The sequence below is a fragment of the Musa acuminata genome, chromosome BXJ3-2 (genome assembly GCF_036884655.1).
Source record: "Musa acuminata AAA Group cultivar baxijiao chromosome BXJ3-2, Cavendish_Baxijiao_AAA, whole genome shotgun sequence".
NCBI classification, from domain to species: domain Eukaryota; kingdom Viridiplantae; phylum Streptophyta; class Magnoliopsida; order Zingiberales; family Musaceae; genus Musa; species Musa acuminata.
In genome coordinates this window covers 31,700,138-31,725,944 of record NC_088350.1, presented here as the reverse complement: position 1 = coordinate 31,725,944, position 25,807 = coordinate 31,700,138, and the positions used below count along the sequence as shown (strand labels likewise).

At 38.3% G+C, this 25,807-nt stretch overlaps 2 protein-coding genes across 3 annotated transcripts; one reads left to right on the top strand and one right to left on the bottom strand.

Annotated features, from left to right (window-relative positions):
• Positions 1–646: 646 nt before the first annotated feature.
• Positions 647–20,324, top strand: LOC103976219 (probable LRR receptor-like serine/threonine-protein kinase At1g56140). Of its 2 annotated transcripts, none has more exons than XM_065139550.1 (26): positions 647–694; positions 803–934; positions 1,237–1,432; positions 1,768–1,839; positions 2,212–2,283; positions 2,396–2,467; positions 6,424–6,495; positions 6,599–6,670; positions 6,744–6,809; positions 8,395–8,466; positions 8,571–8,642; positions 8,739–8,810; positions 8,948–9,019; positions 9,111–9,176; positions 9,422–9,487; positions 12,038–12,082; positions 12,164–12,228; positions 12,330–12,709; positions 12,915–13,110; positions 13,186–13,353; positions 13,457–13,575; positions 14,473–14,683; positions 14,842–15,073; positions 15,233–15,383; positions 15,550–15,926; positions 19,752–20,324. In XM_065139550.1, exons 2-26 carry the CDS (start codon positions 820–822, stop codon positions 19,777–19,779), a joined length of 3,129 nt encoding a protein of 1,042 aa, XP_064995622.1. In that variant the 5' UTR covers positions 647–694; positions 803–819; the 3' UTR covers positions 19,780–20,324. The 2 variants fall into 2 exon arrangements, with proteins under 2 accessions (XP_064995622.1, XP_064995623.1); XM_065139551.1 differs by lacking the exon at positions 647–694 and having other exon boundaries at positions 712–934; positions 19,752–19,814; positions 19,979–20,324.
• Positions 20,325–20,447: 123 nt separating this feature from the next.
• On the bottom strand, positions 20,448–24,514 carry LOC103975301 (probable LRR receptor-like serine/threonine-protein kinase At2g16250). The gene is made up of 4 exons (XM_009390226.3): positions 22,271–24,514; positions 21,960–22,088; positions 21,298–21,320; positions 20,448–21,208 (listed from the first exon to the last, which is right to left on the bottom strand). Exons 1-4 carry the CDS (start codon positions 24,205–24,207, stop codon positions 20,637–20,639), a joined length of 2,661 nt encoding a protein of 886 aa, XP_009388501.2. The 5' UTR covers positions 24,208–24,514; the 3' UTR covers positions 20,448–20,636.
• Positions 24,515–25,807: the final 1,293 nt, after the last annotated feature.

Below are 25,807 nucleotides of genomic sequence, written 5' to 3'. Positions count from 1 at the left end.
AAAACAATAATATGAGTTGTGTAAATGAGCGAGCGAAAATGTTCTTGCCTGCTTGGCCCCCTTAACGCTTAGTTTAGGACGTGATTTTTATACTTAGGCATCGAGTGATCTAGACATGCATTTAATAAAAACCCCTAAACGACAAAGACATTGATAAGAGACATTAATGAGATATCACCTAGGAGGTGGATAGAGAGATTAGGACATGTTATTCTTAATAATATTTGATTTTTATGTCTTCAAGTCCACCAATCATACCTTGTGAGGGACTAATCATATTTAATGTTAGACAGCTTGTTGCACCATATTCTCAAAAACGTGCTCCGTGTTCCCACTTGCGGAGACCAACAACGTTCTCATCGTAGTTTGTGGGTTGCAGAGGATCCGTGCTTTTGGTGCCAAAGTTGGGATGTGATGGCCTAACGCTAAGGTTTCATACAGCCACCGATGTGCTTGACAACATGTCAAACTGTATACGGGTACGGTTCAAGAACAATTAATTGTATTGTACGATGGGAGGAGTCAACAACGTAGTTGACCCAAGAAAGTTCACGAGTCAACGCACAACATTTTCCCCAGCATGCGCGATAGATAGTGCGACGTGTCTATATATATATACACATCATACTATTTATAGTCTCAGACATTGTCTTAAACATCGCGACAGTGATTTGTCCCCAGCCACACCAATCTAGTAAGTTCCCTAATTCTGGTCGATGGTTTCAACTCTCGTCACTCGTTCGTGGTTTCGTCCTCCTGTGTGTTGATCATTAGACAGCTGAAGTAGGCATTCTGTACGCAGAGATAGGAGAAGTAAAGATGCTGCGGCACAAAAGACATGCTGATTCTTACAGGGAAACTCTCGTTTTGTGCTTCCTCTGCCTTCTCTTCTTTCTCGACAGATTTGAAGGAGCTACGACTGTTCCAGCAGAAGGTATGCGTGCTTACAACCTCCCTGCAGTCCCTGAGGTTATTTTGTATAAGAATTAATCATTAAAATGTGTATCGTTGTTCTTCAATCGCAATCGCCTGCAAGGAAGACAATTGAAGAGGCTTATTTGGTCATGCTTAATCTCCTCCTATGTTTTTAATTAATAAAAACAACATTATTTTCAATATTTATGATGCAAGTCAGATCAAATGTCTCAAAGGAGGAGAGCGGGTTTTGGTAGCTGTGCCTGCGGTTTGTGCGTCTATTTTTGCCTCGATCTGTAACCTTTCTCTTTGGCCGTTCAGTTGCCGCGTTAAATGCGATCCTGGGGAGATGGGGATGGACGGCTTCGGCGACGTCGTCGCCGGCGTGGAACATCAGCGGAGAGCCCTGCAGCGGCGCCGCCATCGACTCCACCGCCCTCGACGACCCTAACTTCAGCCCCAGCATCAAATGCGAGTGCTCCTACGACAACGCCACCACTTGCCACATCGTTCAACTGTAAATTTCCGCTCGCTTATCTTCGTCTTGCTTTCTCAACTTCTCCGTTTATCGATCACTACTTGTCTCGAAAACTTCTTAGTTTATGATCTGTATGTATAACAATTGTATTATTCATGTTATTCCTAATTTTTCTTCAAAGTTCGTTCACTGTCTCCGAAATTTTGAAGGAGGAGAAGAACTGCGCCTGTGATTAATGAGAATGTGTACTACATCGCTCGCATATTTGCAATTTTTTGCATTTTGGTTATATCTATGACCAATTATTATTGGGCTTGGAGATCATATTATATATGTTGTTTTATTTCCTCTTTAACATGTGTTTCCTATTGCAGTAGGGTGCACGCCTTGGATGTGAAGGGGGCAATCCCAGATGAGCTGCAAAATTTGACGTACCTCTTCAACTTGTATGCACTGTTCTCACATCCAATGTCTTCATTCATTAGCTAAACTGAGTCGGTATCTGTTTTCACATTCACATCCACACACAAGCACATCATATTTCTATACAAGTCTGTGGACATTTCGTATACAAATTATTTCCTTTTTGCTTTTATTTTGTAAAGACGAACATGGCTTTTGTTCATCGCAGTTTTTTATTATTTATAATCATTTTTAACAACTTTATCTTCAGCACATAATTAGATTTTGAAGAAAAGTGTCTTTAGTTAATGAATGAAAAAACATTGAAAAGAAAGAAAAAAGAGGAATATTAAAAAACACACTCTTAGAATTTTGAGATACCGTTTAATGGTTGCTGATGCAATGAAAACTTTCAGGGATCTAAATCAAAATTATTTGACTGGTCCTTTGCCAGCATTTATTGGAAACTTGACAAAGTTGAAATATTTGTAAGTAAAATTGCTTTTTTGCTTATCAAAACAAGTGATGTTCTTTATTTTCGTTTCTCCCCCTCATTATACTTTGTTGACATAGTAATAAACTTCATATTCCCATTTTTAGGACTTTCGGTGCAAATGCATTATCAGGGTCCATACCAAAGGAACTTGGCAAGCTCACAAGTCTTATCTCGCTGTAAGAAATCAATGACTTCAATTATCATACTTCTTCAACTTTTATTGTGTATCAAGGTGTCGCTGATTTTTTGTTTTCATGAATTTATGTAGAAGAATATAAGTTTTTAGGTGCCATAGGATTGAACTCAATAGTTGCAGTAGAAGAGGAACAGTACATAAAGAAAAAAGATGAGAGGGTGCATTGTGGGAAGCTCTACAAAGACCAATAATGCCCAAAACTATCAAACGGGGTGGGGTGACTTTTTTATCCTTTCTTCTGTTTGACAGGGAAAAAGCCCAAAAGAAGTTATAAAATAAATTATGGGACATGATTTAGAGGTGATCAATTCAACAAAAAATGAGAAACTCTTAACATGCCTCCAATGTCTAGTCTAAGAGTTGCATAAGTAATGCTTCTCACACCCACTAGAGAAATGTCCATTTGCAATGTTATAACTTTTCTTAGCAGTTATTGTGGGAGAGTGAGAAGGTTATTTATCTCATCAAAAGAGTAGATTAGTGTTGGAAAGAATATATGACCAAATAGTGGATGGGCATTTATCTATGTTTTTGATGAAGTGGATGAATAAATAATTTAAAGAGCAAGTAATTTACCTTGTCGCAGGAATCTAGCCCATATTCCTTCGTTAATGTCCAACTATGACATTTATCTCTATATCAGTCTTCATTTGACCATAAACAAAGGCTAAGAAAAGGTTAATATAGCTCTCTATGCTATAACACTGAAGTATCTTCTTAATAAAGTCACCTCCATAAGTTCCTGTCCATCTCTATTCTATCTTTTTCTTCCCACTCCATTTATTATTTTCAAGATAGAAATCCACTTAGTGCATATAATCTGAAGCATCTCAAAATCAAGGAGCTTCATGACCAAAATCTAAAACAAACACTTTATGGATTATGCAATGATGACAAAATAATTAAACTTAAAGAATTAAACAGTTTCGATCATTAGTTGACTAATGTTTTCTATCAATATTTAAACTTTCACTAAAGAAAGTGATAAAATGATGAGTTGGTTGCCACTTTTCCTAAAAACTTATGTTCATAGGAAACTATTCGATTTATATTTAAACTCTAAATTCTTCTCAGTTCTCACATTCAAACTGATAAAGTTTTAATAAGCTTGACACATGAATCCAAATATAAGATAACAGTGCAAGCCAATGAAGGGTTACATGGACTTGGCATGCAGACCCAAGTGCAAGCAATGGTGGCGCGAGCCACATATTAATAGATTTTGCACAAAGACCCATATGTGGGAGGATCAACACCATGAGTGTGGGTGAATCACATCGAAACTCCATTACCTCCAATACCATGCTAGAATGATTAGCTGGGAAATGGATCTTCCTAGAAGTTTAGGATGATATGAAAGAGCCCAAGTTATATATAGACACTACCGGAAAGCAACTTTATCCCATTTATTTTAGATCTACTTCGATCCCAATAGGAGTTGCATCGGATTCAACTTCAAAGGCTGCAAACAAAAGGCAAAGCTAAAATGTGCGCATGTGTTAATTTTCGTTTTGATTAATTTAAACTTTTTACTTCTTAGCTACCAATATGAGTTGTTTTGTGTCTTCATTCCCCTGATTGAAGTTCACAAATAGCAGTCAAGTTCAACTTTGTTTTCTTCACCAAGTAGAGTTGGTTTTTCTACGGGGGAAATGCAAAGATCATTACCTTGATCACTATTGTGGTTTTAAGAAATTTTCTCTTTTTGTATCTTACACTACAGTAACTTGCACAGATTCATTCTATCGACAAATGATATTGTCTTGTCTCCTAAAAGCATCATAATAGATAGATAGCCATGTAACTGTTCCACTATTCTGGTCTCACACATTTGCTAAATATTCAAAACCATAGATCCAGTCTACAAATTGGAAATATTGCAACTACAGAATTGTGGCCATCAACTCAGTAGCATACCTATTTGAGAGTATTCCCCAGAAGCTAATTACCAATTTATCTGCATAGGCAATATCTTACTGTAGTTTCATTTCCATCCATGAAACCTATATAAACGGATTCCTCTACTTTCTTGAAGTTATTCCAAAGAAGTTATTGGTTCAAAGGACAGACTGAAATATCTTAGGATTCTTCAGTGGCAACACCAATGTTATTGAACTTAATAGGAATTCTAGGAAATCTGTGAACCAAATTTCCATCTTTAGTGATACGTTCAAGATGACAGGCATTTAGTAAGCAAATCTTGAATACTTTCCTACTCGTTTATTCCCATGTTATAAATGATCTCAAAGTGATCATAACTTTAAAAGTTGGTTTATAATTTTTGGCACTTGTGACAGCAAAAGTTCTAGGATAACTATATTTGATTACTCATGACTGGTCATTTTGAATTATATTTTTGTCGCTAATAATCCTTTTATATTGATTCTGCTGTGTTTCTGTCCATTCTGAAGAAACATTTGCTAGATGTGGTTCTAGATAGGTGCCTTCTACTACTTGCCAAGGATCTTGAGATATGAAGATTGTCATCATTTGACTGCTTCAGTAGTCATATTTATTAAATCCATCAAAGATGATAACTTGATATGGGAAATAGGCAAACCTAGTTGTAGAAGTTATAAAAGCCATTTGAACTAAAGCAAAGAACTTAGAAGTAGATGGGTTACAGTTACAGTAACTGTTTGATCGCATTTCAGCTGAAAAGAAACAGAATGGGGGAGGAGGACCCATACTCCATGGCTAGACCGGTATGGATCCACTCCATGGCTAGACTGGCATGACATACGATGACCATAGGTGAGGGAAGACTATGAGAAGAGGAGAGATGTGCACAGGGGTGGGTTGGGCCCTTTGGTTATTGAGGTCTTAAAAAAATTAAAATTATTCAACAAGAAAAGAATCGGGCTCATCACCCGATTCACCAGGCTTACCGGGTGGTAAGCCCTGTTTTGGAAGTCGACTACTCAATTTAGGATAGTCCGCATGCCGGTAACCATGCGGATCGGAATGTACTGGATGGTACATACAGGTCTGCCTGGTATGTAGAACTATGTAATTTATAACAACACAAATCACCTTTCCACAGTAAGGCAATGATACTATCAGTCCTAGTGGTGACACCACTCTGCAATTTTGTGTTTGGTTCATGTTCTCTTTCTTGTGGGCATCTGTTTTCAAAATTTTCTTTGTACCATGGCCCCATTTGTCTTAAAAGACAATAGCTGATAACCACAGACTTTTATGAATTAACTGAAGCAAAGAAGTTCTAAGAGTGAATAGGGATTTCGATTATAGCTAGGAACATTCACTCTGGTTCCAGATTACTTGTATATTAAAATTGTGAAATAATAAAGTAGAAAAACAGGCCAAGTGCCATTTAAGGTACTTGATGATGAATGCTACCTAGAGTTAATAGGTTCAACTTCCAGAATATGAGAAGATGAGGTCTCTGACTGACTTATTAGTGACAAGGTAGTCCAGCTGGGAAAAGGAAGATTGCTGGGTATTTGCTATTATGAGGTCCTCCATAAGCAGAAGGGATAGGGGAATGCATTTAGTACTCTGTTGGTGTTGGCTTATATGATATGAGAGGAACAATATTGTCTTTAGGAGCCCTCCTTGACAGCAGTTGATCTGATTAGTTCAGCATGTAAAGAGTAAGGTTTTCTGTAGCTTTTTCTTCCTCTGTTCTTTCTTTTAATTATCTTTTATCTTTTTAATGTTTTTCTTGTCTCATATTTTCTTAGGAACAATAGTCTGAGATAACCTCTCTATCTTTCTTCCAAACAAAAACTTTCTTAGGTGGTAGATATATTCAGTTTTGTTATTATCTCTTGTTTCTTTAATTTTAGAAATTATGCATGCTTATCATATCATGGAGTAATGAGTTTTATTTTCCAATCAATGTACACCTTTCATCATAAATATACTTTTACTGGAAAAAAGAAGAAGTAAAGAACATGATTTTTTTGTTGGCAGGAGTCTAGGAACGAATAACTTCACCGGTCCAATCCCTCTTGAGCTTGGGAATCTGACCAATCTTCAACAATTGTTAGCTGTTCTTATGTGCCTTGTGTTTTTTCAAAAGTCCTAACTGCTAAGTCTTAACACTATAAGTTGATAATTAGGCTCATTATTTGTTATTTCTTTGTAGATATATTGATAGCTGTGGAGCAAGTGGTGAGTTCCCATCAACGATATCAGGACTTAGCAGCTTGCAGATATTGTAAGACTGTTCCTAATATGCATCTTGAAGATTCCCTGCTTAAATGTTGCTCATGATATTTTAATCTTGTCAGGTGGGCCTCTGGCAATAATTTCACTGGCAAATTTCCAGACTTTAGCCGGACTAATCTAACTACATTGTAAGGGTGAAAGAAAGCTTTTATATAACATTTATAACTGGACCTTCATTCCATTTATCTATCAGATTTTTGTGCCATGTGCCATGTGCCATGCCTTGTTATTTACAGAAAAGTTGCTATAATATGTAATTTTTTTGAGAGATATTGCAAATATGAAGCCAAAGGATGGTACAAAATGAGCTTTTATTTAACTTTCACTATAGTCCAAAAGATTTTTCATTATGTAAAATAATCAGTGCAATTTATGGAATTTTTGGAGAGTTATTAATGAATAAGAAGATTCTCTAATTCTACTAGGATCTCAAGTTACGTAAATTCTTACTTCAGTCCATATCATCAATTAGAGTTTAAACCAATTTGTAGACAGCTTCTACATCATGATTTCCTTCCTTGTCGTGGTCATCTTTATGAAGCCTGTGGTGGAGGAGGCTGTCTTTTTTACTTTGTACCTTAATTGAATTTCTTCTGTTATCAACACATTTTAGTTCTGACAAATAGACCACCTTCTAGCACTCAATAACTAGTTCCTCTTCTATCTTATAGTTCCATATCTATTGCAATTAACTGGTCATCTCAAGGAAACCAAGCTGTTGAAGAAGCAAAATCAACTAGGTCGATATCAACATAGTCATTAAGGTCAATAGGGTAGAAGATCTGTGCTATCTTCTATCATTTCTCAATCTTCGTATTCTTCCATTGACATTGTCAATCCTGACATTGTTTATATTGGTTTTTTGACTACTACATCTGACCTCTGTATTGATCATTGAGTAGCACAATAGATGGAGTCCCAGCACATGCCATATCTGCAGACTCCAGCAGTTTATTGCTACTTTTGGTCATCCTCTGCCAACTATGTCTACTACCAGTACATCTTCAGCTTTATAAATTTAAAACTTTGATGCTACTTATCATATCATCTTTACTCTTCTATTCTTTGTGATTATTTATCATTATCCTCTTTCTCAAGTAGCTGCTAGATTATGACTAAAATCAGAATCACCTTATGTGATGGTTATGAGTTTTGACTTAGGTTTTCTAAAGGACTTCACGACTTTTGAAGAAAACATTTTGTTTGTAAAATTTTGCATATCCGTTGACATTTTCCTAAAGGGGCCTTTGGGAGAACTAATCTTCCTTTTTGAAGTAGGTGATGACCTCCTTCCAAGTTCTTCTAAAAGGACTTCTGATGGAAACTCCTGATGCTGACATCTGCTGCTTTGTTGCTGTCCATGCTACCACTACCATTGGCTGATATTATCGAAACACCTCCAACACGACCACCATCTCCACCAGTAAATGAATTTTTAATTGAACTGTAATATAATAAATAAAATTCATATCCTATATTCACACTTGGCCTACCCATGCAAAATATATTTATATATGTCCTTTGTATAAGTTTGACCAATGTATATAAACTTCATGACAGTGTTAAATTATGCTGCTCCAAAGTTGTTTGCCTGATTTACATTTCAATTTCACACAATGGCATCATTCTGCTTTTTTTAGCAAATAAGTATGCCTTCACGTGATACTAGTACTATTTTCTTAAACGTTCTAATTGTTTAAATTTTCTGGATAGGAGGATTCAAGGGAACTCTTTTGAAGGTCCAATCCCTTCAAGTCTTTCCAATATGACCAAAGTGACTGATCTGTATGATTCATTCCTATTTGTTTTTATAATTTTTATCAGGTGGTCTGGTATAGCACTTCTATTCAGTATTTATCACTTCTTTTACAATTCATGCTCATATGCAGGAGGATTGGTGACATACAAAATGGGAGCTCATCTTTGGCATTCATTCGTAATCTATCATCACTAAGCATATTGTACAAATATCCCCTGTCTGCAAAATATTTTCTATTTTGTTTTTCCTTGGACTGTGAAACCAGTTGACATGTTTAAGCATCATGTGCTTCATACAGAATATTGAGGAATTGCAGGATATCTGACATTATGCCATCAGACTTTTCACGGTTCACTAGTTTGCAGAGATTGTAAGTCCACATAATTTGACTCTTATGGATGATGTTAAATTGTGTTGAATGATGATTTTTTAGATCCACTAGTTCATAAGAAATAAAAATCTATAGTCTGATTTTACAGTGAGATACTGTTATCTTTGCTTGCACAGGGATTTGAGCTTCAACAATCTGACAGGCCAAATTCCTCAGTCTCTCTTCAATTTGACCTTGCTAAGTTCCTTGTAAGAAATTTTTATAGTTTTAAGGTTATCTGTAAGAATCTGAGAATTGAATCTGGTCGGACAATTTGTGCTTCTCTAACATCTTGTGCAGATTTCTTGGAAATAACAGTTTATCCGGTAGTTTGCCCACTAGCAAGAGCGAATCACTTCTTAATATGTATGTTCAACTGATTGGTTTGTTAGATACTTATTTAGGATGATTTTTATGTGATCCTGCAATCTCTTTCCTACTTGCTTAAGATTTGGGTAAAATGACAAACTATCATCCGTCTATCCATCATTATCAAAATCTTATTTGCAGATCATAAATTTATTAATCTTTGTTTTCTTAAACTAATTTTAATGCATAATTGATTCTTTCTGCTGTTATATGTATTTGACTGTGTTTTGTGTTTCCTACAGTGACTTATCATATAATCAACTGGGAGGAAGTTTCCCTTCATGGGTTAGTGAACAAAATCTGAAAATGTATGTTGGAATATAATTAGAACTCTTATGTTTGTGACTTTTGTTTTGCTACATATTGCTTACTACTTTTTGTAGAACTAGAGTATTTCTGTTGCGTTCTATGATATTAGAGCTTTTTGACTGTCATTGGAGCAGATAGCTAAAGAAGATGGGAATGATTGGACAAACAAGTTCACAATGAGTCTCTGTTTTTTTAAATGTTAAAGCTCGATGATTGGACGATTGCATTGTGGAAGTACCATGCATGCTTTTCTGATAAGGGAGGTCTCCTCCCACTAGAGAGCTACTTTTCCTCAGAGGGAAGTAGGTCCTCCAAGGAGAAAAGATAGAGAAGAGAAGAATAAAGATGCCAAAAATAGATTTAAACTAAGCTAGATCTGTAAAAGAGACTTCTAGAACTTTCAAAATATGGTTTCTAATAGAGAATGGTTAGCTTAAATAAACAAAATCATCTTCATATAATAATAAGGCTAATGTATACTTCATTTATACTTTGCAGAGATAAGTGAAGGATGATACAACTGAGTCAGCAAGATTATCTGATCAGATCGGCAACATTGCAATTTACCAAACAAAAGTTAAAAATAAAAAATTGCAAACTGAAAATATTGAAAATTTTAAAAAAAATTGAGAAAAATGAAAATGTTATTTTCTAAAAGAATTTACATTCATAGTTTTGTAGAATATCTAACTTAAAAAAAACATGAAATTGAAATGTAAAAGATAAACTATATTAAGGATGATGATGTAAAAATTCATTAAAAAAATGTTATGTATTCATAAGTTATATGTGTTATATAATAACCATCAATCAAACATACAAAAATATTAATGAACTAAATAAATGCTTTATGTGTCTACAAAAGAATTAAACCTTATCCACCTGTAGCTTTGAAAATAATGATGATCTCATTGTAGCTCAAATGCTTCTTTAATTGTTACACAAGTGAAGTATCAGATAATACAAAACAAGAAAAGATATAGTTTATTCAAAGTCAGTGCCTATTTATTTTTTTAAGAGCTTATGTGCTACTCCTTTCCTCTCCTAGTATGGTTTTCTCTCTATTTTACTGGTGGATGACAAATGTAACAACGATTGTATACAGCAAACACAATGATTATAATGAATAGAAAAGACAATCAAAGCAACATTTCTTATTCACATGTTTTATTAAACCTTTCCTTCCATCTTGACTTTGCTATTTTTCATCCCTTTCTTTCTACCGTTTTCCTTGAGGTAATTAAATTGTCTAGAATTGGTCAAAGTTGTTCAATCCAATTGAGTTCAATTAGTTCTAGGCAATTCTAACTAAAATCTGCCTTTATGGTTGAGAAATCTGTCAAAATTAGTTCTGTCATAGACATACCATTATGGATCAAGTGTTTCAAAATCAGTAAATTCCACAAACTGCCTTCTGGGCTTCTCCTATTTATTTTGGTTAGCATCGTATGATTAAACCCAATTAAACTGAATCCAATTCGAACTACGAATAGTGCCATCCTCAATGTGCTATTATCCTAGCCCTTTGCTTAGGAAACAACCCCAGATTGCTGCAGAAGGTGCTCATAGCATTTGTGTAACAGATCCCATACTGAATCATTAGTAGACATGGCACTTGAGGTCCATTTCTTGTCCTAAACTATATATGAATAAGGCCGGTTCAACCTTGTGCTGAAGTTGGAAGCCTAATAGATTCTAGCAAGGGGCAGCCATGCCCAAATTTGACTTTGTCCTATATCATTGCTGATGATGTTGTGGTCAACATCGAGTCTTTGATCAAATTTTCCATTGAATTAAATCCAAGGTCAAAGATAAAGAAGATCAAGTAGACACCATAAATGAAATGGTGTATGTACAGGGCCCATTAAGCCATCTGATCACTATGGTCTGAGGCCAGTTTATACCTATAAAGCCCCAAGCAAATCCAACCTAGACCGGGTAAGAAGTGTATTGTATAAGTATTTTTATTATTATAGCTAAATAAAATTTTATCAATGAATCATTTATTTTGAGGGAAATGTATTATTTCATTGGAATGTATAAAACATGTAGAAGGAAATGTATTATCAATCATGTAGAAGGGAAGTCTATCGACTTGAGGTGCACAGCCTAAATTCAACAACATGCCTGCAATAAATTTCTTCACCTATAACTTCTAACACCAACTCCAATCAAAACGACAAAGAATCGTAAACACTACCATTACAAAGAAAAAAGGTAAAATACAATGCCTTTAGAAAAAGAGATGATGGAATGACCATTCATAAACTAGTGATTCAGTTAAGAGAAAGCATGATCTTCTTTTGCTTCAGAAGCAAGAATTTATCTGTCAAGCATGATTATTAAATAGGAATCTTTGAGCTGATACATAAATGTTAGACAACATGTATTTAAATATACAACATGATCAAATCTCTCCTTCTGGACTTGTTTATCCAGCACTTAATTATATGAGTTGTATGCCCTTTTTCTTTCTGAATTCCGATACACAATTCTCTTTGTAGACCTTAGGAACTGCAGTTACTGACTTCTACATTTTCTTATTACAGAAATTTGGTAGCCAACAACTTCGTGATTAGTGGTTCCAATAACAGGTACTTACTACCATCAATGGTATTCATTGAATGTCCACATAATTCTATCTTTTAGAGTCATCACTAATTTGTTGTGTACAGTGTTCTGGCGTCAGGATTAAATTGTTTGCAACGAGATATTCCTTGCAATCATAGGGTACCCATTTGTAAGTTCCCTCTTTCCTTACCATGAGTTTGTTTCATTTAAGATATTGTTAGCAATAACTACAATCTGAAGTTCTGAACTGTATTAATTGCTGGTTAACAGATTCCTCATTTGCAATAAATTGTGGTGGTAATAAAACCGTCACATCTTCTGATGGGACTCTGTACGAAATTGATGGAAGAACTCTGAGTAGTGCTTCTTATTATGTGACCGAAACAAACAAGTGGGCAGTTAGCACTGTTGGAAGCTTTCAAGATGCCTCAAATGCTGAATATACTCTATACAGTTCATCCCAGTTCCAGAAAACTCAAGAACCAGAGTTATATCAGACTGCAAGAATTAGTCCCTCATCTCTTAGATATTACGGGCTCGGCCTTGAGAATGGAAATTACACAGTCATGTTGCATTTTGCGGAGACACAGATATTTGATCCACCTACTTGGAGAAGTACTGGAAGAAGAATTTTTGACATTTATATCCAAGTAAGCAACTGACATGTGTGTTTTTGGATATGTGCCGAGAGTGACTGCATAAACAAAAACTCATGGGCATGCTTTTAGGATATAAAGAAAGAAAATGAAGCATTTGATCCTGCTTATTGTTTGAACTGAAGCATGCAAAAATTCTTTGTGAATGATTTTTGCTGCATCTGAGTTTCTTGTGCTTCATTTTTCTTTTAATTTTCAGGGGAATCGTGTGTTGAAGGATTTTGACATAAGAGCTGAAGAAAATTCCTTTACGGCTGTTACTAGAAAGTTCATTGTTCCAGTGACAGATAACTTTCTCGAGATTCATTTCTTTTGGGCTGGAAAAGGTACTTGTTGTGTGCCTGATCAAGGTTATTATGGGCCATCTGTCTCGGCAATCAGTGTCAATCCTTATGGTATGCAAAGATTCAACATCTCACTTATTCGGTTGATCACCATACCAGCTTCTTATTTTATCTGTTACTTTTCAGATTTCATTCCTACTGTTAGCAACGAGCCACCATCTAGTGCATCAAAAAATAGTAACAAGAGTACTATTGTTGGCATTTTTTCTGGCATTGGAGCTTTAGTTCTACTTATTGTCTTTGGGATTTTGATCTATTGGCAGAGGCAAAGACTCAGCAAGGATGATGAAGATGGTACAACTTTTTCTTCTATATCGATATTTATATATATGCATAAAAGCTTCAGAAGTCAAAGGGTAGTTCATGAACTTTGACCCCTTGAAACTATATAATGCAGAATTACTAGAAATGAGTTCCAGGCCAGATACTTTTAGTTATGCTGAACTGAGAAGTGCTACTGAAGACTTTGACCCTTCCAATAAACTAGGAGAGGGAGGGTTTGGTCCAGTATTTAAGGTGAGCATCTTTTTCAATTTCTGCAGATGCACCAATGCATGTTGGAAATATGTTACTATTTTTATGGTAACAACTATAAAGTCAGAACTTAAATTCTGAAAATCATCCATTCATTTGCTGAATATTTGAGCTAGAAGGATCAAAGATCATGTTTAAAAATTGGTATCAAAAGGACTTGAATTTACAATAACAGAACTTAAATTTAGAAAAGCCAGAACTCAAAAGTCTGAACTTCAATTTTGAAAAGCCAGAACTCAAAAGTCAGAACTTATTTCTATGGTAACAACTTATAAAGTCAGAACTTAAATTTCGAAAAGCAGCCATCCATTTGCTGAATATTTGAGATAAAAGGATCAAAGATCATGGTTAAATGTGTTCATCTGGGTTTACACCAGCAATGGTGATACCTATCTGAAAATTGGCATCAAAAGGATGGATATTTTATTTCTTACGTTTGTTATAAATGCATGTGAAATTTAAAATTGTAGCTAACAACTAGTGAACATACAGAGTTTAGCATGAAAAATATTGTACATCTGGAATGTCTTTATGACCTGCTTCAGTGATGTTTAGGCAATTGTTTACTGCTAGCATCAGTTGTATTCTTTATTCGATACTTTTATCAATTTTATGTAATAAATTAAAATCCTTTATGGGACCAATTAATCAAAATCCTGTACTTCAAGTTTCACCAGTAGGTTCTCAGCATCAATTTGTTGCTTCTTTACTAGAAGGATGGAGAATCTTGTTTCTCCAATTATCACATCATCAGAAGAAAGAACTGATCCAAGATCAAAATACTAAATTTGTGTATCAGCATACAAGACTATTGTACACATCAAGAACATGGTGTTCAATTATTGGTGGTGTCAATGCAGAGTCTACTTTTTATTGCAGGGAAACCTTGTTGATGGAAGAGTTGTGGCTGTGAAGCAACTCTCCATAACTTCTAACCAAGGAAAACACCAGTTCATGACAGAAATTGCAACAATATCTGCAGTGCAGCACCGTAATCTCGTGAAGTTATATGGTTGCTGTGTCGAGGGAGGCAAAAGGCTTTTGGTCTATGAATATCTAGAGAACAAGAGCCTTGATCAGGCAATCTTTGGTACATTCTTGAAATCAACATTTTAAATGAAAGAAAAAGAAAAAAATCAGAAACTTATTTTGATATCTGACCTTTTCTACTTTAATATTATTATTTGCTAACCTTGTGAGCATGTCACCACAAAGTCAGCTATTCATGTCATTGCTGTTACAATTCAGGTAGGAGTAATCTGCACCTAGATTGGTCTACCCGCTCCGAAATATGTTTGGGCACGGCGAGAGGTCTAGCTTATCTCCATGAGGAGTCGAGGGTACGAATTGTACACAGAGATGTTAAGGCCAGTAACATTCTCCTTGATGCTGATTTATATCCCAAAATATCTGATTTTGGCCTTGCCAAGCTTTACGATGACAAGAAGACTCACATCAGCACAAGAGTTGCCGGTACAATGTAAGAAAGATCCATGCAACATTTGCATAATCTTCTTATTTTATCTATTTATGATGCATCGATTTGTTTTTTGTTTTAACTTCAATTATGTCATCTAAATATTTTGATTTGCAATTTGTATCATGTTACAATGGGATAATTGTATTTAATTTTTTTAAGAGGTTATCTTGCACCGGAATATGCTATGAGAGGGCATCTCACGGAAAAGACTGATGTCTTTGCATTCGGAGTTGTATGTCTGGAAGTACTTTCTGGGAGATCCAATGCAGATCAGAGCCTTGAACCTGCAAAAGTTTATCTTCTTGAATGGGTGGGTTGCTAAGTTTTATCAACTTTGCAAACTATCGGTTGCATAGAATTTATACTTGACTCTTTCAGTTGGATAATCTACTATGGAAAACGAATAAACCATGCTATTAAGCATTGTACTTACACCTTGATATATGATCTGAACCTTTTTTGTCCATGTTTTATAGGCTTGGAATCTACGTGAGAAGAAGTGTGAATTGGAACTATTGGACCCAACATTGTCGTCATACGATGAAGGACAGGCGATCCGTCTTATTAACATAGCTTTGTTGTGCACTCAAGCCTCTCCTTTGCTACGCCCTTCCATGTCGCGGGTGGTGGCCATGCTGACAGGGGATCTTGATGTAGCTGAAGTCAAGTCAAGACCTGGATACCTTATAGACTGGCAGTCCAATGACAGCAGTAGCATTCCAAGTGGATTCTTCAAGCCTTCAACATCCGGAAATCCGGAGACCAGCACATCAAACACAAGCATGCTGAACGACACCGAAAGAACGCCTTCACCTTCCCAACCAATTTTAGATGAATCCATCGATGAAGGAAGGTAGCCTATGCACTGCAACTACTACTACTACTTTGAGCATGCAATTTAGACATTGATAATTACATCGAAGCGTGGCTTGCTTTCCTCGGTGTTTTAACCGAAATAGGTTCTCTTTGAGGTTGACCGAGGCAATAAGTGATGAAAATAATAGAAGATAAGAACAATTATTGAAGAAGAGAAGAAGCTTTATTTAGAAATGAAATAGCTTTTGACTTCAATACATTAACATGTTCCCTCTCCTATTTATACAAATTAGGAGAAAGGATTTCTCAAAACAGAATAGAGGATTTTTCTCAACAGAATAGAGAGATTTCCTCATATAGTTAAGGAAATCTTATCTTCTATCATGCCCCCGCAAGATGGTGCTCCTGATAAGGATACCAATCTTGGATCAATGCAAATAATGGTTTACAAGCAAGTGACTTTGTGAGTAGAGCAAGAGCAGATCGCTGCTACTGTTGCGATTGTTGTTGCTATGAGGGCATAGGCGTTCCCTTCGTTCTCCTTAAGTCCGCCCTTCGTTCTCCTTAAGTCCACCGTCTTTTGGCAGATCAACGAAGGCAGCGAAGGCTACTGCGGTGAGGAAGATGAGGATTGGCCGTGGAGCCTCTTAGGAATGTGGCTACAGCGACGTTGGTCGCTGGCCGAAGACAAGGGCGAAGCTTCGCTTTTCTCAACGACGTTAGTCGCTAGCCAAAGGCAAGAGCGAAACTTCGCTTTTCTCACTGCTCTGATACCATGATGAAAATAATAGAAGATAAGAACAATTATTGAAGAAGAGAAGAAGCTTTATTTAGAAATGAAATAGCTTTTGGCTTCAATACATTAACATGTTCCCTCTCCTATTTATACAAATTAGAAGAAAGGATTTCCTTAAACATAATAGAGGATTTTTCTCAACAGAATAGAGAGATTTCCTCATATAGTTAAGGAAATCTTATCTTCTATCAATAAGCAAGGTTGTTAATGTCTTTGAAGTGTGAAGAACTATTGAAACTGCATTCCTCTTTAGTGAATCTTGGATGTGAATTTCTTCCTAGTATTTTATTTTGTCTAAATGTCATATAAATCGAGCAAAAATCTCATCTTTTGTATTCATAAAAAAAATGGACGATTGGTGGATTCAAGGCGTGTAAGGGATACAATGGATGTGAATGGTGTGCCGTGAAAGAGACTGGTTGTAGTTCCATCGAATGCACTGAAATGGCCCACTGAGTCCATTGAAGGAGACAAATCGTCCCTTGAGAAGAGATCTAATGTTCTCTCGACAAAGATCTAACGATAAATTATTAAAATCTTTATCAGTTGATTTAATCGATATCATATTATTAAAAATATGATTTTTTTTTCTATAGCTTTTAGAAGGAATATATTGAAGTCTTTATTTATCGTGGGAGAAGACATGGCTTGATACCATCTACGCTCGGATAGAGGGAAAGATGCTTCTGCTGCTGCAAACAATACCTGCTAAATGCTATATTAGAAACACCTGCTTTCTGCTTCCTCTGCCTCTTCTGCTTTAAATCTTCCATCAAACTCAAACGAGAAGGTATGCGTGCATGCTTATGAGCTCCCTGCAATCTTTTAGCACGAGACGAAGAAGAATACCTCTACGTGAGTATATTGACTGATGGAAACTGATCCGACTTTTAATCTGCCTTCAGCACGGATTCTCGCTTGGAGGCTGTCGACGTTGACTTGTCTCACTTTGACAGCTTAAAAACACACTATCTAATCAATTAATTTAACCGTTGACTATAGCGATGTAGACATGTCCATTAACAGACTGTAAATCTATTAGATTATTCTCCCTGCACGAGAAGAGGAAATCGTTGGAAGACAAATCGAACCGGCTAATGTCTGAACCGAACCTAAAATTGGAATCAGCGTCGCGAGACATCGTCAATAGGCTGTTGAGTTGACTTATTTATGAACGAATCAATTGTCTCGAAGGAGCACGGGTTTTGGTGGCTGTGCTTGCGGTTTGTGCGTCTTGCTTTTGCCCCGATCTGTTACCTTCTCTCTGGAGTTTCAGTTGCCCCTTCGAAGAATTGCCCATGAGTTCATTGCTGGAGACACAAGTCATCCTCTGTGCAGCGAGATCTAATGCTCTGTCGACAGAGATCGAAAATAAATTTGAGATGGTTTGATAAGTATTTTAGATCTCAGATGGTAGTCAGTATCGATCATAAGGAGGTTACTGATGTGTCCTCTCACTGAGAGAACCTGGGAATGTAACTCGATATAATAGATGTAGACCAAAGATGCCAATTTGGTTGGCAGAAAATCCTGCTCACCTAATGCAAATCTGCTATCTATGGTTGTCCAGAAAGTGAGGCAGTTTGACAAGTTCATCAAAGGGTCATGTTCTTACAACATCTGGTGGTAAAGGTGGTTGTGCATATCTCCTATTTAGTTCTGACGAATTAATGGCTTATAATTTACCTGACATAAATTTCTTAAGAGTTTATCTGACATTTTGGCTTTGTATATGTCATGATCATTAATTGCCAGTCTTTTTGTGACATCTGAGAACCTTGATGGATACAGTGAACAGCTACAAGAGGACAATGCTGAAGAATCATAAATTCTTGAATAAGTTGTGACCATGCACAGAGGGCCAAGTTCCAAAAAGGTTACTAGCACTTTGCAAGTAATTGCTCCTTTTCATTTTCTTTTTTTGGCCCTTTGCCCTGTTGCTATTACCTTAATATTTAAGATGAAGCATGTGAACTTGGGGAAGCCGTAGTGATTGCTTATCATGAAAGGCTTGGGACAAAGGTGGTATATATCAAGATGTTTCTTACAGGTGACTGGTCTGAATTGGGAGAAAACTTGTCTCAGATTTGACAGTATATCAAGTTCAGTAGGTTAAGGTATTCTGCGGCCCAGTAGTAGATATATAACTTGGTTGTTGATGGTCGCTGATTCTTCACATATTCTGCCTTTTAAGAGTATATACAAAGATTAAGCTAGATGCTTCTCAGAATGTGTGAAAGACAGTATGCTAAATGCAAAGATCAAGCAAGAATGATGATAGAAAGTAGCTTGGATCAAACTCTCAATGCTTGCATCATTCCATGGATTGTGACAACCCACATATACTTTGCAAGTGCACCAAATAAGATGAGTCAAACTAAGTTTTGGAATAATCCTGCCATGGCACTTAACTCAGATATTACATGGTCTAAATTTCCAAAAAGTACTCAGAAGTTGTTGCTTAGGGTTGGAGGGTGACGACTCATATTAATTAATGTCATCGAACATGCTAAATATGAGATGAATTAGATCAAATTGTAATGCTATTGTTATGATATGACTGCTCGATGGCTCTGGACTAACCTGTATAAGAACAGTCTTTTTTGTGAAGAGTTAATCGAGACTACAAAAGGATACACTTGTTACAACTTTAGGCTTCACATCATGTCGAGGCTATTGCTCGTCATACTTATTAGGATCAAATCAAATCAGAAAGAATATTTGTCGATGTTCCCTTATCAAAGATAAGCAAGGGCATCAAATATACCCCGAGGGAATTCTACCAACAGGTAATCTCCACTTATCTGAAGATGCAGCTTTCTCAAAGAGAGACTTAGTATGTGTATCATGAACAATTACTTTGATCCTATCAAAAGAATTTTTTTTCTCTCTCGATATTCACAACTCATTGGAATATTTTATTTTTATGAATATTAGAATCATTTATACTGTTAGTTAGTCTTTAATTTCTCCTTGTCATTTGGAAATAAATTACCTAAGAGAATGTCATGATACTTTCCTGCTTGTGCTTAGTCTCTTTTTTCAACATATATTCTGTCAATGTAGTTTCACAAGGTATGGGGACAGCTCATGAAGACTGGTTATCAAAGCTCATGCTTGGCTCATCAGGTATCTTTCCTTTTACCGTCAATCACAATACTTTTCCTTCTTTCTTGCTTGTTCCGTGATTTTTTTTTTTTTCGGATGTCTTTTCTGCTGGTTGAGAGGTTTGCTTATTTATACACAAGACAAGTAACAAACTTGAGCTTGCACTCTCTTGACAAATACTACAGTCCAAATGAAGATTACATGCCCCATGAATTTGATATTCTTGGACCAGTATAGGAAAATCTCTCACAACTGCAGTCAGTGTAGATGGAACTGCGACCCGACATGAAATTGATGCATTCACAGGAAATCTCCTGGAGGTTTACATAATAGTTAGTCACCTTTCAAATGCTTTCTAACATGATATAACAAAGTTGTAGCTAAAGGTTAATACGGAAGATGATTCCAAAGAACATTAGTTGCTCATGAAGTGTTTGATTCTCAGATTTGTGCCAAAAATGGTGATTTTTTTTTTCAAACGAAAACATTCTCAAGGTTTGGTAGTGAAACTGTTCTATTTGATACCCTCGACGACTGTTGTGTTGCTTGGCAAAGTGAGAACATCTTTTTAAATTGGGAGCAGCGAACATAATGAATCACTACCTTTGCTCATATGCAGATGGAGATTGAAGTCTCAGATGCAGCTTGCTGATATCTTTTAAGACCACAGCATCACTTGCCTTTGCTAATATAATCATAACAGTTGCATTCTCCAAAGAGACATTTTTATCCACTAATTACATCGAAGTGCATATTTGACACACAATGCGCAAAATGGTTGATCTTTGCTTCATTTGAGGCAATCAGTTGCCATGCTTTTGATCCAAGGCATGAAAAGCCTGTTTAAGATCGATCTTGAGCTGGTCCTGCTGGCTCTGGGTGGATCTCCCTTGACATCTTGCTCTGTGGAAATGAATGATCGTCTCCACCCCGATGAGACCTCGTCGTGGTTGCTTGCTTTGACGACATCCGATCTTCCTCCACTGGCCTCACAAGACTGATGCTTGAAAGGCTATGCCGCCAGCCTCCAAGCAAAGCACTGTGCCATGAACCTGAAGACGACGTAAAACTGTTGGAACAATTCACCTCCCTCACCACCTTCAAAGGGTTCTCCAATGCTTTCAGGATGTGCCTCGCGAGCGGTCGCTTGGAGGGCTTCGGGTCGAGACAGGATTTTGCGACGACCGCCATTGCCCAAACCTCCTCCATGTGGTCCTCGTCCACGATAAGGGACGGATCCATGATCTTCGAAACAAGCTCTTTGTCAAAGGGAGTAATGTATGCCTGAGCGTGTTCCATCCATTTGTTTGTGGCAGCATTGTTAGAGCCACTGAGCCCAGGCTTTCCAGTGATCAGCTCCAGTAACACCTTCCCCAAGCAATATATATCATAAGCACTAGTTGCTGTAGACAAGCCTGCACATTCAACCAGAACATTTTAATGGAAACAACAAACACAAAATTGAGTTTTTTTTTCTTTCTTCATTTTAAGCAAGAATACATACCGGAAACAACTTGACGAGATGTCCTGCACATTGACGGAAGAAAACAAATTAATTAGAGATGAGTAACAGTTTGGAAACCATGAAGCAGAACAAATGAAGACAACTGGAATGGAGATATAGTAGTATCAAAGCAAACATTTGCATCCATGAGAAAGTTGAGAACAAAAAGACCTGATCATTTAATGAATACGCAACAATACATCTACGGTATGATTCATATATCCATTTGTGTTAGACATAGAACAAATGTCATGGTACTGGGCATCTACTCGCACATATGTTGTGTGTGTGGTGTGTGTGTGTTAAAATTCACAGCTCTACTTCAAAATAACCATTATTACCTTTGGTTACTCTTGGGAGTAGGAACATTAATCTCTATTTGAGGAGCAATACAATCAAGGGATGATACCTTAAACAGGACACCTTTCTTACACTTAAAACCTGATTGGTCCTAGCAAATAAACCATGATACATTTGAATTACATCTGGGATGAATGAATGAATGAATGAAAGACGACAAATTTCTCGAAAATAAATTACTGAAGTCCTAATAAGAAAGGGAAATTTTCTTTTTTGAACAAGTCCATGTCGTACAAGTTCTATCAACCCATATAGAAGAAACCATGTGTAAGCAATAATCGAGACTGGTATTCAGAACTTACTGTGCCGATCTGAAGATCCTGGTCAAGACATTCTGGCGGACATCAATCTGTTGAACACAAACTTCATTGAGGCTTCCGAGCCGCACTTCGTATTTATCATCAAGAAGAATGCTGCTGGCTTCAATATCTCTGCAGCCAAAACATGGAGTGATTGAGCTTATGATATTGTCGAAAGATGTATTTGAGATATGAATTCTCAAGACAATAATGCCAGCAGAAGTCAACACAAGAAGAGTTGTGATGTTTCTTCATGCAGATCATCAGTCAGTAAATTAGGAATGAAACTGAAAGCAAGATGAGATCATCCATACCGGTGAACCAGAGGAGGGTTATTGTCATGATGCAGAAAGCACAGAGCTTCCACAGCACCTACTGCGATCTTTAGCCTCTTTATCCAATCCAGTGACTGCAAACCATCCTCTAGCCCGGATTTCTTGTGCAGAGCAGTAGAAAGATCGCAATTTGGCATGTACTTGTACACGAGAAGCTTCTCGGTATCATTCTCCAAGCAGTGCCCAAGTAATGGAACCAATCTGCCACCCGAACAATCCTCGAAAAGTTTCAGTTCGGTCAAGAATGCTTCTCTTCTCACAGCTAGCAGACCGATCCTCTTCACCACCACCTCAACCCCATCTTCCAGAACACCATGATAGAGATCTCCAGAGTGACCATTCTTGATAAGGTTCATGCTGCTGAAACCCGACGTCGCCCTCAGCAGCTGCTCGTAGGTGAAGGCATCACCCGGAGCTGGCAAATTCACCGTCACTGCAGCAGAGGGTGAAGGCGTCGTGTTGGTGACACCGTCATCCGAAGAAAGTGGGTTCACCGGAGCTGCAACAGAGAGCGGCAACGTCGTGCCAGTGAGAGCACCATTCGAAGCTGACAAATTCACTGTGTCTGGAGCAGAAGGCGGTGGCGACGGCGATACTGCCGCCTCCTCTTCAGGAGCAGGCTTGCTGCCGGTATCCTTTCGGCCGTCGGAACGCGCTGCACATCTCGTCAGGTAACGCACAAGCACTGCAACCGCGACGGCGAGCAACGCCACCCCACAAACTACGGCTACCACGGCGTACCACCAACGCCATTCTCTCCGCCTGCCGGATGAAAGGGCTAAACGGAGACCTCTTTCCGTGTAGAACGTCTCACAGTCAGCAGGCTTTCTCTGGTCCCGCGCACTGCTAAAGCAATTAAAAGCAACAGAAGCATCGCTAAAGCCGACGGGTTCGCTTCCATCGAAGTAATTGGTCGAGAGATCCACCACTTCATATCTTTGTAGAATTCTGCTGGATTCAGAAGAAATGGACCCGTAGAAGAGGTTATTCGAGACGTTAAAGACGCCTCCTTTAGCGCTGCTATTGCGCGCGACGGCGTCGACCATGAGCATACCGGCGAGGTTGTTGAATGAGACATCCAGATGTACCAACTGCGCCAGATCCCAGAGCGAAGTGGGAAGACTGGACGAGAAGTTATTGTGGCCCAGCTTGACCGAACGCAAACGAGGAAGCCTCGAGAGGACGACCTCCGGCAGCGAACCGGAGAGCCAGTTGAAGCTGAGGTCGAGGGTGACGAGCGAGGATAGGCCGCCGAGCTCCGCTGGCAACGATCCCGAGAGCATATTCTTGGACAAAATCAGGGCATTGAGCTGCCGGAGCTCCCCTAGGGACGGCGGCACTGCGCCGGAGAGATAGTTGGAGGAGAGGTCGAGGTGGGTGAGGTTATGAAGCCCGGAGAATTCCACCGGGATCGACCCGGTGAGGAAGTTGCCGGAGAGGTCGAGGGCGGTGAGGTGGCCGAGCCAGCCCAGCTTCGACGGGATGAGACCAGAGGCGCCGGTTCCTGCGAGGGAGAGAACGGAGAGCGAGGAGACGTTGCCGAGGTCATCGGGGATGGGACCGGGGAGCGGGAAGCCGGAGGCGTCGAGGGAGGTGAGGTGGGTGAGGTTGAGGACGGCATCGGGAGCGAGGCGGGGGACGACGTGGCCGGCGCGGGCTAACCGGTTCGGTCGGAGGCCAGTCAAGTTAAGCTCTTCGACCCGATTGGACCGGCAGACGACGCCGGTCCAGGAGGAGCAGGGATCGGCTTGAAGCCTCCAGTCTTTGGCGCGCACGGCGAGCGAGGCGCGAAGTTTGAGGAGCGCGTTGCGCTCGGTTTGCGGCAGAGCCGAGCAGGGTACATCGAGGAAGCAACGGAAGCAGAAGAAGAAGAAGGAGAAGAAGCAAACCAAGGGGAGGCGCACCGGAGACTTCATGTGGGAACTCGTGAGTCCTAACGAACGGTGCTCGGAGCCATCAACCTACCGAAGGATTCGTGCAAGGCAGAAAGTCCGTCAGCCTCTCCGTCACCGGGGAAAGGAGTGATGGTGGCAGCGGAGGGAAGAAGCCGAAGTTTCAATAGAATTGATCTGTTTCTCCGTCACCGGGGAAAGGAGTGATGGTGGCTGCAGAGGGAAGAAGCCGAAGTTTCAATAGAATTGATCTGTCTATGCTTCTGCTTGATATCTTGACTGAGCTTAGACTTGGGAGGGGAGAGGGAGGGAGGAACGATGAGCATGCAACGACACCATGAACGTGTGTTATATGATGGTAGCCGCGTGGGGACGTGGTAAAGGTAGGACATCGTTAGCTGGATTCAGAAGGAGACGTTTAACTTGGACGGCAGTGTCGACCGAGTCCAATTTGTTCTGTTCGCTGGTGGAGAAGCGAGCGAGCAACGCAGGCGGGGAAAGAAAAATCCCTTTTTCTTTTTCTTTTTTGCATTTGGGGTGTGTTTAATTTTTTTTATTTCGATTATATATATATATATATATACTTTAAAGCGCAGCTTCATATCGTAACCCAAGTCGTGGCTTTCAGGATCTAATATTAGGTCGTAGACTTTCATGACCTAATATTCACTAAGTCCTGCTTTAAGTCAATACCCGAGTCAATTTTAATAAATTACTCTTAATCATCATAGTTTTTCTTTGAGTAATTGTTTACTCATTGGAGGAATCGTAGGTGACGTGACTGCCAAGAAGTACTTATTTTTAAATCAAAGAGTTTCTACTACTTTTAATTTATATATGATCTTCATCAGATTTATTAATATATTATTGTACTACATAGATATTGTATTCAAATTCACACGTGAACGTTATCTACATTAGTTGATATAATAATTTTTCTATTAAAAATATTATTTTTTTTATTTTTTTAAAATTCAGTCAAACTATTAAATACATCAAAAAAATATTTTTTTCAAATAAAAAACAATGTAAACTTAATCTAAAATTAAATGAACAAGCAAATTATTAGAGTTTCTTCTTACTGTACGGTGGACACCAAAGTTTGATTGTAAAACTAAACGTAGCATTAAAAGAAAAAAAGAAACCGTCAACAAAACGTGAAAATGATAATAAAAAACAGTCGGCATGACTTATTTTGTGGATATATATATATATATATATATATATATATATATATATATAGGAAATTTCCTTGACCGCGTTACGGTAAGACGAAGACGGGCGCGTCGGCTGTTACTGAACCGTCGCTTGGTGGTGGTGGTGACCGGAACCTAAATTTCCGAGTAATTTCTCTTATGGAACAGCAAGAAGTAGACACCACATCCAATGGGAACAAACATCACACCGTGACCGACCACTGAATGGTGCGACGCATTTGCCCCATCGACTGTACCCGTTCAAACTTTGTTCCTCCCTCCTCTTGTAGACTTCGTGCCGATATGTATGTCCCGACTCGGGTACCCAACGTGGATAGTCCGACGGTTGGCAAACATAACATCCGAAACGTTCACCGAACCCCACCGCGACGCGCCAAATCATTACTAGAAGTCACATGTTTATTGGG